Source organism: Sturnira hondurensis, unplaced genomic scaffold (genome assembly GCF_014824575.4).
Source record: "Sturnira hondurensis isolate 20B ecotype Veracruz unplaced genomic scaffold, ASM1482457v3 Scaffold0005279, whole genome shotgun sequence".
NCBI lineage: Eukaryota > Metazoa > Chordata > Mammalia > Chiroptera > Phyllostomidae > Sturnira > Sturnira hondurensis.
In genome coordinates, this window is record NW_028077910.1 from 3480582 (window position 1) to 3496859 (window position 16278).

The 16278-nt window shown below is 37.5% G+C and overlaps 1 protein-coding gene across 2 annotated transcripts in view; it reads right to left on the reverse strand.

Moving 5' to 3' along the window:
• The window catches only part of NAALADL2 (N-acetylated alpha-linked acidic dipeptidase like 2), a 926327-nt gene that overhangs the window by 834099 nt on the left and 75950 nt on the right, over positions 1–16278 (reverse strand). Inside the window, exon 1 of one of the 2 annotated variants that reach the window (XM_037046502.1) lies at positions 6841–7061. The exons of the other annotated variant lie outside the window; for it this stretch is intronic. Within the exon in view, the coding sequence (XP_036902397.1) occupies positions 6841–6883 (43 nt within the window). The 5' untranslated portion in view covers positions 6884–7061. Of the gene's footprint in view, positions 1–6840; positions 7062–16278 lie in introns of those variants that run through there. 2 annotated transcript variants of the gene reach the window in all.

Here is a 16278-nt window from a genome sequence, read left to right on the forward strand (position 1 = left end):
TTAAAGAGAGAGAGAGTAGAATAAAGCAAGTAAATAGAGTAAATTTCTATGTCTTTTGTCTGCTGTTAATTTTGACAGAAAAGACTTTTTTTTTCATTGTGGCCACTTACTCTAATCTGCCATAGTCAGTTTACATTGTATCACCTCTACAAAATTCTCTATAAATTCCTAGGTTTCTCTATAATTTGAAAGCATGTGTTTGTATTTTAACAATGGCCAAGAACAATATAACAATACACACAACCAAGAACTGGCAAGAATGGAAGCAGCTTTCCTTTTTCCCCCCTCAGGGTATATTTCTCCACTTCTGAAATCCGCCAACAAGAAATATGGATACAGTGAAAAACTTTGCGGGATTTAACAATAGTTAAAGGGAAGATGGGACTTGCCTGTAGTTGCATTTAAAGTCCATAAACAGCCCTGGCTGGTATAGCTCAGTGGATTGAGCACGGGCCCGAGAACCAAAGGACTACAGTTCAATTCCCAGTCAGGGCACATGCCTGGGTTGCAGGCCAGTTCCCAGCAGAGGACACATGAGAGACAACCATACATTGATATTTCTCTCCCTCTCTCCTTTCCTTCCCCTCTAAAGATAAATAAATAAAATCTTCAAAAAAAGTCCATAAACAAAGGGGGAGAATAAAGCAAGGTAACGTTTCAATCCTCTCTGTTTCTCATGCCCTGTTTTCAAAGAAACACATTTTTGAGAAAACACAAGAATCACAGAAATGGAAGGGTCTCAAGAGTTTAGTCGGTTCTCAAAAGGACTGTCTGAAGTCACAGAGCCCCTTGATTTAGTTTAATGCGCATATCTTTTGCATGTTCATATGAATTACATTAAATTCAGTAGTTGACTTTTCCAAAACATTTGTCTTTGGGGCTTTTTTCAGCCCCAAAGGTTTTTATACATATCCTCTAAGTCACACTTACTTTTTTTAGTGCACAATTCACAGCTCACAATACAACAATTAAGGGTTTAAAGAGGACATGGAGATTGTATTTCAATATAAATTATAAAGGCACTTATAAATGCACCTTTCACAGTGTTCAGCTGTGGACATAGTTAGACATCTATCAACAGAGTAAGAAAACAGCCCGGCCAAATAAAACTGTTTACACAGACTTTTCCTAAAGAGAGATTAGAAGCTCAAGGGATCAACGGAAGCTCAGTGCCTTTTAAGCATTTTCAACTTAATCACTCCTTTCCGATCTACTCAGATGCCTTTTTCTTCCTCACTTAGCTACCAAGTGTACCTAAGGTATTTCGGTATCTTCCAATAATAAGTCAAGTACATGCTTGGTTAATAATCCTCTGCCACCCCAGAAAAAAAAAACTGTAATACAAAAGTTGGCTTACTATCTTACTTGGCTAAATTTGTTTAAACTCTTTCCAAAATCTAGAGAATAGACAAACAATGTAATAATTATATGGTGTTTATACATGTATAATCATCAAATTACTACTGCATTCTTCTTTCTTTTCTTTAAGAAAAAGAAAGCAGATTCAAAGACAGAGCCAACTTTTTTAACTACATGAAAAAATTAATTGCATTATTAATAATAATGTTTAAACAATCAAGTCATCCTGTAGTTATGCACCACCTTCTCTTCAAGATTTTATAGTGATTTTAATTGAAACCTAAAATGTTTCCCTTTAAAACAATTTCAGTGTCATAAAATATAATTTAAATCAAAGGGGATTAAACTCTACTTTTCAGGCCATTTAAAAGTGCAGGAACAAACTATGGGCTTCTCTTTGGCTGCTGATTTCAACCAAGAGCCCTGTTTTTAACCACCTTTGTCTCAAGTTCCACTTGCTATTTTACTTCTAAGAGTGTAACGATCCTATTTCTATTTAGAAAGACAAGGAAAGGAGACCTCCTCAGCTTAGTTATGTTATTTTCATGAACTCTTTATTTTCTATTCTATCAGAGTTCATCTCGGAATCTCATTGGTTGTTCCAAGGATTCTGTCTTGCACCTGGGGAAAGTCCCCAAGCCATCCTCACGTGCACCATTGACATTTAGGTCCACTCACCTGGAATTTTGTGCCTTAACATTCTCTGCAATTTTACTTGCTCCAAATATACTCTATTTTGTCCTTAGAGAAGACCTCTCCAGCAAAGCTTTAACTCCAAAATGTCCTGCTACCTCAAAATCTAAATATCAGCTCCAAAATGTCCCAGCTCTCTATGTGCTTCCAACCTATGACTAGGAGCCAGGGAAAGGCTTTCCTCCTTGAACCACTCTCAACTGAAAGTGCTGTTAAAGGTCTATAGGGCGGGGAGACTCCCAGACCGGTTCATCCTCTTTGGTGTTTCAGGGAGATTTCAAGACACTCACAGGCATGGTTTACAACGATGAATGCAGAGATATGTTTCTACCACAGAGGTAAACACGCACAGCAAACCAGTGTAACAGGTTGGGAGATCAGTACTGCTGCCCTCCGGCTGCAACATAGAAGCACAGACACTCAGGCACCTTCCTGCTAGTTCTTTTGCCTTTCACTAGCCAAATAAAATAAGTATACTTCCTTCAAAAAAATGGCAATACCATGAGAAACATTCAATGAATGTGCCTGGGGACTTTCAACCCAACCTCCCTGGTTGCGATGAGCGTTAAGTAAATGTATTAAAAATCAGTGACACTTCCGGAGTCAAGAGAAAACCCAACTCCAGATGGACCAGGTTTCAATAGCCTGACTGAATAGTGAACAATTCTTTCAAGGTTGTAACTGTAGAAACTGAAAGATGTCAATAGGGAAAGCATTTATGAGCTTGACTTCCCCTTTTGAAGTAAAAAAACTAAATGCCTACAGAAATTAATGTGCCAAATTCCTCTATAAAATTATAGGCTTTGGACAGCTCGGGTGGAGACTTGGCAACTGCTTCTAAGAAATCAAGGAAAACTTCCTTCCTAGGATCTCTGTTTGCTACTGTTCAAAGTAGAAATATTGGACTCGAGACCCACTAAGTTCCCTGGAAATTTTAACAATCTACAGATTATTTTCTCTAATCTGATAACCCACTTGTCCTTCAGTATTTAGCAAAGGGTTCTCTCTTCTTCTTGACTGCTGTCTAAAGCTAGCCTTGAATTCCACAGGGTATAGACAACTTCTCTGTACTTAGAAATATTTTACTCTGAGCTCCTGGTGTTTTGCAGATGTTAGTAGTTTCCTAGATCCAAAGAACTAAGAAGAGCTGAGGTAGAAAGGAGGGCTATAATTAGAAGATGCTCAAACAATTTCAAGCAGGTGACTGTAGGCTGTGCTGAGCAGCCCCAGGGCAGACCTCTACCCAAAGAAATCTCTCACCGTGTTGTTCCAGCATTGAACTCAGATATTAAAATAATTCCAAGGCTGAATTTATATATTATATCCTTTACAAGGAGGCAAGCGGCCTTGGGCATGCTTTAACCAAGGAAGAGAAAAGACAGAAAATAGAAAAAGTTCATGGGGACTGAGTTGCTGAGGCAGGAGGGACTCAGGGGATGAGGAGCTTAGCTGGATAATAATAAATTCTTCCATTTGTAACATTTCTGACTAGGGTTGGCCCTACCACTTAACAAACAGTTTGAGAGAAGTAGGAAAAGGGTAAAGGGCTCTTACCTATCCAAGGGTAGCTTCTGGAAAAATCTTAGCTTGTGGAATTTTCTGCAAGGTAGTGGCCGGCCTAGAAGGACGCCCTCCTCTCCTCCCATCCATGCATGAGTTTTCGCTACTGTCACAGACCAACCAAGTGCCACTCAGTGGCGCACGTGAGTTTGCAGCTATCATACAAAGAAACAATGCTTCCCTTTCTCCGCAAATAACAATGTTAAAAAAGCACTGGTTTCTACTTTTTTGCCATGTTATGTATACATTTTACTTATATTTTCAAAAATCAAAATGAAAATTCTGGCATTCTATTCGCTCATGTTGTGAATCCTGAGAATAGTATAAACCTTTATGTATGGAATCATTACATATATGTAATGTAATATCTGTGTGTATATATGGGATATATACATATATGATCTATGGAATTACTTTCCATTGGACTGAAAAAGAGAGACGCTGTTTATGTTTGAAAAGATCATTGAGACCTGTTCACAGTAAGCTGAAGATAACCTTCACTTTCACTTGGAAAAAATAAGTTCCCAGTACTATGGGGAATAATAAATGGTGATAAATGGTGGGACATTCACTAACCAGGGCACACTCAACCAGCTTATGGGGTATAAAACAGGTCAGAAAACCACAGGAAATAGCATTAAAATGAATAATCTTTGATCACGTCTATGGAAGCCCTCCTAGTTCTGACTACAGAGGGTCCCACGAATGTAGGCAATTGAGATACATGGCCCTAGAAAACCACTATTCAAAGCACATGACAGAGTTTTAATAATATACTGTCATTTATTATATTCATAGCCAAAACACTGAAATTACCCATGTTTACTGTATACAACCTGATGTTTAAATAGTCATTTCTATTAGAGAATCCTCATTTATAAGTAGAGCTGATAACAACTAATATTATTTCAGAGAACTTTGAATCTTTTTATAAATGCAGTTAAGTCAAAGTAAAATTACCTCTTACTTTCACACGTACAAGTAAAGCTGCAAATTATCTTCCTAGTGCTTTCATTTATAATTTAAAATAAATCCAGAAATAACTAAAAACCAAAGTACCTGCACTTCTCATTAACTCTTGCCTGATTAGCAGATTCACTGAATAATCTTAATGAAATACAACTGAAATGGAAGCATTTCACTATTCTGAGAAGATATATCTGGACTCTCTGGAGATCCACCAAGGACACATGTAACTTAGGCAAGATCAGGAGAGAACCCATTCCTTATCCAAAAGTTTCATAAAGGAACCAAGGGAAAACACTCTGGGGCAGAACTGATCTCACAAGCATTTCCCAACTACAGAAGATTCATAGAACCAAGCACATCATTTTGTAATTGGAACCATGATGTTCAAATTATTTATTGTGGGTTTGTTTTAAACTTTGTGCATTTTCTTATAGATATATAAAGAGAGATTGTTAATTCTAAAGTAACTGTGTGGGTGGATATATGTACGTGTGTGTGTATATGTAGAAGGATGATATGTACATATCTGTGTGTATATGGGATATATACATATGTGATCTGTGGGAGATTATATATGTATATATATAAAGGGTATTGTGTGTAATAACTGTGTGTGGGGGTATATGTATGAGTATATATATTATATATATGTAAAAGAATGATATATACATATCATCCTTCTATAGTGGGATATAGTACCAGAAACGTAACATACATCAAAATGTCAGAGAAAAAGAAAAACAAAAAAAAATCCATACGTGTTCTAAAACTCCCAAATAAGGAATAAATACTACCCATGATTCTGACACAAAAAGGGATGCTGAGGAGGCTGGGGAGTGCCTGTTTTTTCTTAGTGTATTTCACTTCCTGGAGTGCCATCAGAGGACGCACCGCGCAGTTCTAGGACAGGCCGTGCAGTGGCTGCCCGGCAGTCACCTGAAGTTTATACAAAACCATTATTGTGTGAACTCTGACAACGTATACTTCTTCCAGGACAGCTATCAGCAGTCTGCTTTAGTGAGATACAAGTATTAATCACAGACATGACATTACTTTGTACATAAAACATGCACAAAAACATATGATTTTATGGAATTATGCTTAAACAAGCTTTTGACCTTGTTTTTCTTCAATGGGATGTCCTAAATGACTTTTGTAGTAATCTTTAAAAATGACTTCTAAAGCATTTTATGCAGTATTTCAAGAAAACATTTTTAGGAAACAAACAAATAAAAATAAGATTCTGAGATTCTTAAGCATGTTAAGTGGAGAAATTAAAGAAAAAACACAGGAATTCCAGAAGATAATTTAACTCTATAAATTGGATGGTATACTTTTATGACCAGGCATATCTATGATCATCTTATTGTTATCTGGCATGTGTTATAGTTCATAGATGTAGTTTTATATGTTTGACTATATGCACTTTAAGGAAAACTGGATGGTTTGGAAATTTCCTTGATGGTAGCATCACAAGAACATAATTAAACAAATAAAATGGCATTATAAGTAAATGTTTTCTTAAAATCCTGATTAAAATGTAACTTGTAACAATTGCAAACAATTCATTAAAAAGTAGAATACTCAAAAACATATCACATATAAGCATTAACCCCCTTTGTTTTTTTTTTAAAGAAGTTTTCTCACTCAAAAAAGTGAAAAGTGTGAGCAGCCTCGTACTCATTTCTATCAACAAGACTAACCACAGAAGCCTAATCAAGCCAACATCAATAAAGCCAATCCCTTCAAAGGACAAAGGTATCCGATTCGGTAAGACATGTAAACTAAACCACTCTTCCCAGCTGATATGCTCCCTTCTGAGATCCTGTTTTCCACTAAAAAAAAGTTATACTAATTACAAGGATATTTAGCTGATAAAACACTAGAGATGGCGTTTACTTGATTACAAATAAAAATTGCACAGGTAGAGACGAAAATCCGTATTCTGTCAATGTTGGAAAAGACCTAACATGAAACATGCACCACAAGTTGGCTGCAACGTTTCTCCACCACTGCACTTGGGAGTAAGCTTAAGGCTCTCTCTGTGCTCCACAGGTCGGTCTGTCTGTGCTGGTCCAGTTGCTGAGCAAAACAGACAGCCAGCTTCCTCTGAAACAATTCCCACCTCTCCTTCCCACCTTCACAGCACACCTTGAAACTCCATGGAGGCAAACACACTCACACACGCGCACACACACACTGTAATCAACACTGCTTGAATTTCTGACTGCAGACATTTCCGAGGCTGTTGGCACTTACCTTGCAAGGACGTGTTAGGTAAACTTGCTTCATTCTCTCCCATCTTAGTATTTCTTTTTAAAGGGCGCCAAACAGTTTCAAGTTGTTTCAGTTACCCTGCTAGAGTTATGACCTTCTGACTTTCCCCTGTAGCACTGTAACAGAATACTACCTGCTTTCTTCTGTGAATAATTACCATTCTGCTTCCTGAGTTACCTGGGCTTGCAGGACCTGTTTTACTATGAAGTGAGATCACATCCTTTGATCCAATGTACTGCTATTAATGTTTGCTTCACAAAACATGGCTTTGTTTCAGTTTTAATATTAACTTTTAATTCCCTACTTTCACTTTTGTCCCAAAATGGATTTACATTTTTCCCCTGAAAGAGTGTTGTTAATACCAACACACCACGGTACAGCGTCAGAGTTTTATTCATTTTTTTTGGTGTTTCCATTCTGTTTCTCGTAGAGAAATAAAATAAAATTTAAAGTGAATTTCCCAACGTTCACTTTCAAAAATACAGGGGAATAAGGAAGAGTGTGGGAATCACTTTTGTGAGGTGGTGGAAAAAAAGGCTCTCTAGTATCTCCAGTACTAGCTATGCAAGTATAAGGGAGGAATGCTACTTCTTTGAGACTCAGCTTCCTCAGCTATAAAATGGAGATATTATCTATTTCAGAGGTTATTATGAAATTGAGAGCAATAATGTGCGGCTGTGCTAAACATTGTAAATGGCACATAATAAATAAACATGCAAAAATTGTCTCTTCCCTCTCCTTATCTCCCCTTCTCTTCTTCCTTTTCCTCTTTCCTCTTCTTCCTTGTCTCCTCCTCTTGCCCTTCTCCTTCTGACCAGTAGAAAGAATGCCAAAACAGGGCACTGACATCACTATGTGCTGACATCAGTTGTGTTATTTATTAACTGAGAGACCTTACAGAAATGACTCAATGCAAGCTTGGCGGCCTCAAGGTCCTCATTTATAAAAGGATACCGGTATTTTCACTGTCTTTTTAATAGGTACATAGTGAATATGCCTTAAACTATTGAGCCTCAAAGAAAAATAATCTCTAGCAAAGATGAGCAACAAATTGGAGATTTATCTCTCTCACATTGTAAGTGAGAGAGAAAGTAGATTACAAAAATAAGTCAATTTATTTAAGCTCTGTCTACCATAGACATCTAAAATAAAAAACAATCTGTGCCTTCACCATCTAGAATTCCTTAACATTTAGCGTGCTCAGGTTAGTTTTAAAAAATCCAAGGCTCAAATGTTTCCTTTCCTTAAATAATTCTCTCATTTTCAATTTAAAAAGAAGCTGCATATCATATTATTTGCTAGCTAATTATTAATGAAAAATTGATTACATAAGTTATATAAACACTAGAAATGGCAAACAACCAGACCAGTTTTCTCAAAGGTATTAAAAATAAAAACAAACATGACTACAAAATTCTCATCATCATTAATTTAGAGTTCACTCTTTCATTACCTCTCGGTGTCTCCATTTCCCATTTGGACCATTTAATTTCTAAGGCCCATTCTATAATTTTGATGACACAAATCTCTGATTCAAAATTCTGGTTGTGGTTAATTTCCGAATAGAGCACTCCTTTGCGTAGTACAATTGCATAATATAACAAATATACAAAAGTAACCTGAAATTGAATGTTTGCCAATGAAACACTATAATCATCACATTCTGACTCCCTAAGAGGAGAAACACTCCTATCAATCCTCACTCTTTATGACAAACTTGAAAATGTATTTACATACCTGCCCTAGGCACCTAAAATTAGCGAATAACACATGTATAAAGCTGCCATTATCTAACAGCTGAATTATGGCACATAGGAAGTCGTTGTGAAAGTAGAATGGAGAGTACTACCTTTGAGCCTAAGAAAAATATGAAAATATAAATACCAGAAACCTCAAAAAATTGCTGCACAGAACATGCATTCAGTTATAATGAAAGATTAAATTCTAATCATCATTAATACAGATTCTATCCCCCACCCATTTCTCTCTTCTTCCCTCCCCTCTCCTCCCCACCTTTCCCTTCCTTCCACTCCCCACCCCTTCTCCACCTTTCTCTCTCTCTCTCTCTATCTATCTATCTATCTCTATCTCTCACTTTAATGCCTGGAAAACTGTTTTGTTTATCACCTGTCTTTTGCCTAATTCATATACAGGGATTTTTCTTAAACCCAATCTTGATTTAAGGCTTGTAGGGGTCCAGAACAAGTCACCTTCAGGTGTGCTTTTGTGGTATGCAAATTGTTTTGGAGCTAAAGTCAACTTTAGTTGCAAGATCAAAATATGGCCCCCCATATTTTGGCCCTCCACCCTTATCTGCCTAGAAGAGGTTGAATTAGAGGCCTTGCCCTAAGTGATTGTCAGTGAAAACCTTTTTAATCCGCTTACATGACAGGGCAAACTTCTACTAAGTATCTGCCCTTCTTATCATCCTGCAATGACCCTTTGAAGCTCCCAAGATGCATTACCTCATCCCTAGCTCAGAATTTCTTATATAACTAATTCACCTTTCTATCTGTGAACCTCTCCTACATGTGGAGTTTCTGATTGTCTCATGCATGTGGAGTTGCCATATATACGTATGCATTAAATCTGGTTATTTTCTCTTGCTAATCTGTCTCATGTCTATTCAATCATTAGACAAGCCAGAACAACCTTAAGGGCAGGGGGGAGTTTCTTCCTCCCCTCACACAAACGCACACACACAAACACACACAATTGTCATGGGTAGCACTGGGCAGAAAGCTTCACTGAATGGTGAAAAGGAAACAACATAATTATTAAAATTATCAAAATTTTCTTATTCTTAGAAAGGAAGTCTACGAGACTTGTGTTTTCTAATGCATTCTGAGACTTTGCTATAAGATGATTGAACACATTTCTTAAATGATTTAGAGGACATATCAGAAAACATTCATAATAAAAAAATGTTTAACTACATCATCTCTTTGTGTATTCAGCATTCTATTTCTAAAGCACACTTCAGGGAAAGAGTGGGCAAAGAAGGATGTTACAAATATTGTCTCTTATCACTGTTTGAGGGTTCTACCTAAACCACACATGACAGAGAAACCAATGTTAAAGTTGAAGCTTGTGGGTGGTTCTTAAGATTTTCAAGACAAGATATACAGGAAAACTTGAAAAAAAGGAAGCGGTTATTTAAAGTTCCAAATGTTGCTATTGTATGTTATGGAACTCGAGACCCTGGGTATTAAAATGTTACAGTATTGTCCTGGCTGGTGTAACTCAGTATATTGAGTGCCAGACCACAAACCAAAGGGTTGTCAGTTCGATTCCCAGTTACGGCACATGCGTAGGTCATGGGCCAGGTCCCCAGAGGGGGCACTCAAGGGGCAACTGCACATTAATGTTTCTCTCCCTCTCTTTCTCCCTCCCTTTCCCTCTCTGTAAAAATAAATAAATAAAATCTAAAATAAAATAAAATATTAAAATATCTGTCTGGAAAACATCCAGCCATTATTAATATAATGAGAACAATATATAATAATATATTGTTATTTTATATTGTTATAACAATAATAATGTGCATTATTATATTTTAATATTAATAGTATATTATTAATATTAAAATATAATAATGCACAACATTGATGTAACCTGGCAGCCAAGGAGAGTGGATTGGAATGTATGTGCATGAACAATAACAACTTCATTGTACTAGTCAGTGGAGGCAATAGACTGTTGAGTGAGCGTGTGTACTGTGTGACCGTCACATTCAAAATGACTGAGCAAGTAGGCCAATGAATCTGCATCAAACTTTTCATTAAGCTTGAACATTCCTCCACAGAAACTACTGAGATGATTCAGAGGCCTTAGCTATGGGCAACTGGTAACTGGCAGCTTCTTGACAACAACATGCCCACTCATGCATCGCATGTCATGAGGAGTTTTTTTGCAAAGCATCCCAATCACACAGGTGAGTTAGCCAAGTCCCCTATAGCCCAGATTTGGCATCCTACAACTTCTGGCTTTTCCTAAAACCTAAATCATCTTTGAAAGAGAAGAGATTTCAGACTGTCAATGAGATTCAGGAAAATACAACAGGTCAGCTAATGGTGACTGGGAGAACTGTATGAGGTCCCAAGGTGCTTACTTTGAAGGGGACTGAGGCATCATTGTCCTATGTACAATATTTCTTGTCTCTTGTATCTTCTACAATAAATGTCTCTATTTTTCATAGTATGTGGCTGGATATTTACTGGACAGACCTCATACATGTAATAATGACACAGACTCGGTACTGATGTTCTTAATGAGAAATATAACAATGAAGAGAAAAACAGTTTGGTCAAAACCATAGATATTCACAGAGAGAAAAGAATTGGAACTCTCAAAACTGTAACCCTGCCAAGCCTTGTTGGAAGGAAAGTCCCCGCTCAGAAACCAAGCCAGATCTTTGAGGTTACAGTTCCAAGAAGAGGTAGATGTACTTGAAGGGTTATTTGAGCAATTGAAAGCCAGCAGATTGGTTCTCTTTACCTCCCCTAACTGTGTAAAAGTGGAAAACAAATGTCCCCTTTTGTAAAGGACACTTACATTTATAAAGGAAATTTCCACTTATAAAAGTGTCTCCTTACCAGGAAGATAACCACTACCTGACTGGATGCAATTCTTAATCACCTGAGAAACTCACTTAGGGAAAGATAACCCTTACTTATAATACACTGTTGTTTGGCTACATCCAAGAATTCAAAGGCTGGAACTTTCTGATCCTTGTAGCTGCTAAATACTTTTGAGTTCTATCAGAAACAAGATAGCTAGGTAAGCTAGAAAAGAGGAAAATATGCACTATGCAAGAAAAATGAGTAGAAGCAAATTTAAAAAGATTTTCTCATGCTTGGGATTGCTGGTCCCAAATATTCTACCTCTTTTCTTCTGGATGAGTACTATTATCCACCAAATTGCATTAAACAGAAATTTATTATGTATCCTTGAGTCTACACTCCCACTTTCTCAAATAGTCACTAGGTCTTATCAATGTCACTGAAATCCACATCCTTAATTCTCCATTTCCTTTAGGTGAGGCAGTTATCATCTGTTGTAAAGACAGTAACTCAGTGAATGAATTGCTCCTTTCCTCTAATCCATCCTGTCTCTATCTGCCAAAGTGATCTTTCTAAAAGTCATACCATTTTCATGCTCACCTGTGCTCACTGTTTCACAGCCTACTCAATAATGTTACTATTTTATCACCACAATTTCCCATCCAACTGACTCTTAATCCTCCAATATCATCTAGTTCATTTAAACAAGCTTTTCTGACATCCCAAGCACACTTACAATTCTAACTAGTTGAATACAGTATGCATAAAACCATACTTACTTTTCTATATATGTGAATACAAAATAAAAAACTGGTCAAAAAATTAAGGCCTACTCAGTGCTTTACATTAGGATTGACTGACTGGTAGGCAAAAGTGTCCTTCCAATAATGCTATTACCATTGGTATTTAGCTGGTTATTAATTAAAAAAATGGGAGCAAAGGGACTTAGACACTGAGTTTAATGAAACAGGGAACATGAGCCTACTTGCTTAGCTAGAAAGCTAAGCTTCACACTCCAGGGTATTACAGCATTTCTCTGCCAAGGGTATTCACACTCCTCCTTTCCTTCCTCCAGTACCAGATTTTGGGGGGCTACAGGGGACGGTTCTGGACCATAGAGCCTATAAGTCTAACTAGAGGAGGTGGACCTATCAAAGGTCCACAAAAGTTTGGGAAGTTCATTGGTCAACTTGGAAAAGCGTCTGGTCACTTCTAAGCCCAAACTAATATAATCCCAGGGGAACAAAGAAACTCTCTCTCTCTCTCTCTCTCTCTGTCTCCCTCTCTCTCTCTCTCTCCCCTACACACACACACACACACACACACACACACACACACACACACACAATGACAGACTCACCTCCTCCATTTGCACATTCTTTTTTGCCCTCGATCACGTGACCATACATGTCTAGCAGGCAGCTACCAGGGCCCACAGCAGATGGCGAGGGCTCCAAAAGACTGAGCTTTAATGTGAAACAGACACTCAGGGCACTGACTTTTGCTGTGGCCTTGATAAGGACAAGACTGGACCTTTTCCATGGAAAGACAAAAAAAGATGGGACATTCAGAAGTCAGGAGGGGAACCCCCATAATTTTACATCATCATTAAAATTTAACATGGAACCTCATCCTCCCTGCAGGTTTCAGAAAATTCTCTCCTTGCCACATGGCAAAAACTCCACATACACCAAAAACTCCACATACACCAAAAACTCCACATACACCACTAACTAAACTTTTAATTCTCTACCATCTTTTTCCATAAAACTGCATACAAAAATCCTAAAAAAATCAATATTGATGGAGAACAAAGAAAGTAAGTTTCTTTCAGTAGTAACTATGAAAAAAAGATAAGTAATAATTAATNCTCATCCTCCCTGCAGGTTTCAGAAAATTCTTTCCTTGCCACATGGTAAAAACTCCACATACACCAAAAACTCCACATACACCACTAACTAAACTTTTAATTCTCTACCATCTTTTTCCATAAAACTGCATACAAAAATCCTAAAAAAATCAATATTGATGGAGAACAAAGAAAGTAAGTTTCTTTCAGTAGTAACTATGAAAAAAGATAAGTCATAATTAATGGCAGGTAGAATACTGTCATCTTAATCATCTTTCTACTATAATTTTATTTAAAAAGAAGCCAAGAAACTGTATTAACTATATGGTAACACCCCCCCGCCCAGAGTTGCTTAGCAATTACTGAGGCTTTGTAGGCTATTTCACATAATTAAGCTATATAATGACTCACATAAAAGAGACCCAGACGTGCCGTGTTGGAAGTCACACAGCAGTGACACCGCTGACAAGGTTCAGAGCAGCCTACCCCAGTGTGCGCCACTTCGGCAGGAGGGTTATTGGGAGCCAAATGCAATCCAAACCCAGGAGATTCAGAAAAAGCTCTTCTTCGTGTCCCCTCTCAACTGCCTGAATTTACATGGGAAAAGGGGCCGGTGCCACAAAGATAGCTATTACAGAGATAACTTTTAACCTAACAAATGTATCTGTGTAACATGGCACACTTGGTTTTCCATACATCTCCTTAGCCTTTATGTGAATGGCCTTTTCCCCTTTCGTATCCCCATGACCTTCACCTCCTTTCTTAGCTTGGGATGCTACAAAGGCCTCAATTACCTGGTTGTCCTTCGGGACTCATGTTGCTACAGGGCTTCTGTAATTAAATTCATTTTCTCCTGCTAATCTGTCTTATGTCAATTTAATTACTAGGAAAGGCAAAGAACCTAGAAGGAAAGAAGGGGAGAGTTTTCCTTCCCTACACTACAAAGCATTCTACTCGGCTGTTCGAACAATGCTATTCAAGACTGTGGGAGAACTCTGTAACAAAACATTAAATACAGACTTGTAATCATAGTGTGGAGTGATTTATGCACTTTTATGAGGAGCCCATAAAATCTTGGCTTAAATGCCAGACATTTTAAAGTGATACACTCTTATTAGCAAACTCAGTCTCATCAATGTGAGATAGCCATCAAGTTGTGATAGCCATCTAAGTATCATTTGAAATGTGAAAAATAGTTCTAATATAAATGGTTATTTAATAGTATTATCATGAAACCATAAAAGGAAGAGTGTACACACACTTGACCAATTTACATATAACAAGCCATTGTTCAACAAACTCTGACAAAACTCTGTTAAGAGAAACCCTGAGGAAATCATTAAAGGAAAGGAATATGCACATTAATAGCCTGATATAGAATGGGGAACACATCGATTTGAGAATTTTAGGACATACTAAAAAACTTTTTTTAAAATTTTTATTTAATTCTTGTTCAAGTACAGCTTTCTGTCTTATATTCCCAGCCCTGCCCCGCTCCAGTGCTCCCCTCCTCCCTCCCATTTCCACCCCTCACCCTTAGTTATTGTCCATGTGTCCTTTATACTTGTTCATGTGAGTCCATCCCCTTTTCCCCTATGATTCTCTCCCCTCTCCCCTCTGGACCCTGTCAGCCTGTTCCATATTTGAGTGTCATTGATCATTTTGCTTGCTTGTTTGTTTTGTTGTTTAGATTCCTGTTAATGGTGATATCGTATGGTATTTGTCTTTCACTGCCTGGCTTATTTCACTCAGCATAATGCTTTCCAGTTCCATCCATGATGTGGCAAAGGGTAGGAGCTCCTTCTTCCTTTCTGCAGCATAGAATTCCATTGTGGAAATGTACCATAGCTTTTTGATCCAGTCATTTACTGATGGGCATCTAGGTTGCTTCCAACTCTTGGCTATTGTAAATTGTGCTGCTATGAACATCGGGGTGCATAGGTTCTTTTGGATTGGTGTTTCAGGGTTCTTAGAATATACTCCTAAGAGTGGAATTGCTGGGTCAAAAGGCATGTTTATTTTCAGTTTTCTTAGAAAATTCCATACTGTTTTCCATAGTGGTTATACCAGTCTGCAATCCCACCAACAGTGAACTAGGGTCCCCTTTTCCCCACAACCTCTCCAGCACTTGTTTGTTTCTTTGTTTATAATGGACATTCTGACTGGTGTAAAGTGGTATCTCATTGTGCTTTTAATTTGCATCTATGTGATAGCTAGCAATATCGAGTATCTTTTCATGTGTCTCTGCATCCTCTGTCTGTCCTCCTTGGAGAAATGTCTGTTCAAGTCCTTTGCCCATTTTTTAATTGGGTTGCTTGTCTTCTTTGAGTGGAGTCGTGTGAGTTCTTTGTATATTTTGGAGATTAAACCTTTGTCTGAGGTATCATTGGCAAATATTTTTTCCCAAGCTGTTGCTTCTCTTTTTATCTTGATACTGTTTTCCTTAGCCATGCAGAAGCTTTTAATTTTGATGAGATCCCATTTGTTTATCCTTTCCTTTATGTCCCTTGCTCTAGGGGATGTATCAGTAAAAATATTGCTGCATGGAATATCTGAGATTTTCCTGCCAATGTTCTCCTTTAGAGCTTTAATGGTTTCACAGCGTTATATTTAAGTCCTTTATCCACCTTGAATTGATTTGGGTGTGACATACTAAAAATCTACAATAAAGCTAAAAAAACCCTACAGTTAAAACTTTAGAATACCAAGTTTTAATAAAAAAAACAAGATAATAGAATGATAATAGAGTGTCATCCTTTCAAAATGGCTTAAATGGCATTATTTATTTGGAGATCAATTTATTTTCTCAGAACTCCCTGAAATAACCAATCTTGGAAACAGAAGTTTCACCTCCAGGACAAAGAATGATCTAGAAACAGCGGTGGTAATATTTTGCGAGGATAATCTAGTCACTCCTGTTGAGGTAAAATATTCTCGTTTTCAGCCTCTTCACTATAGACTCAAAAAAAAGGACAAAAGATTATGCTGCATGAGAACATTAACTAAATA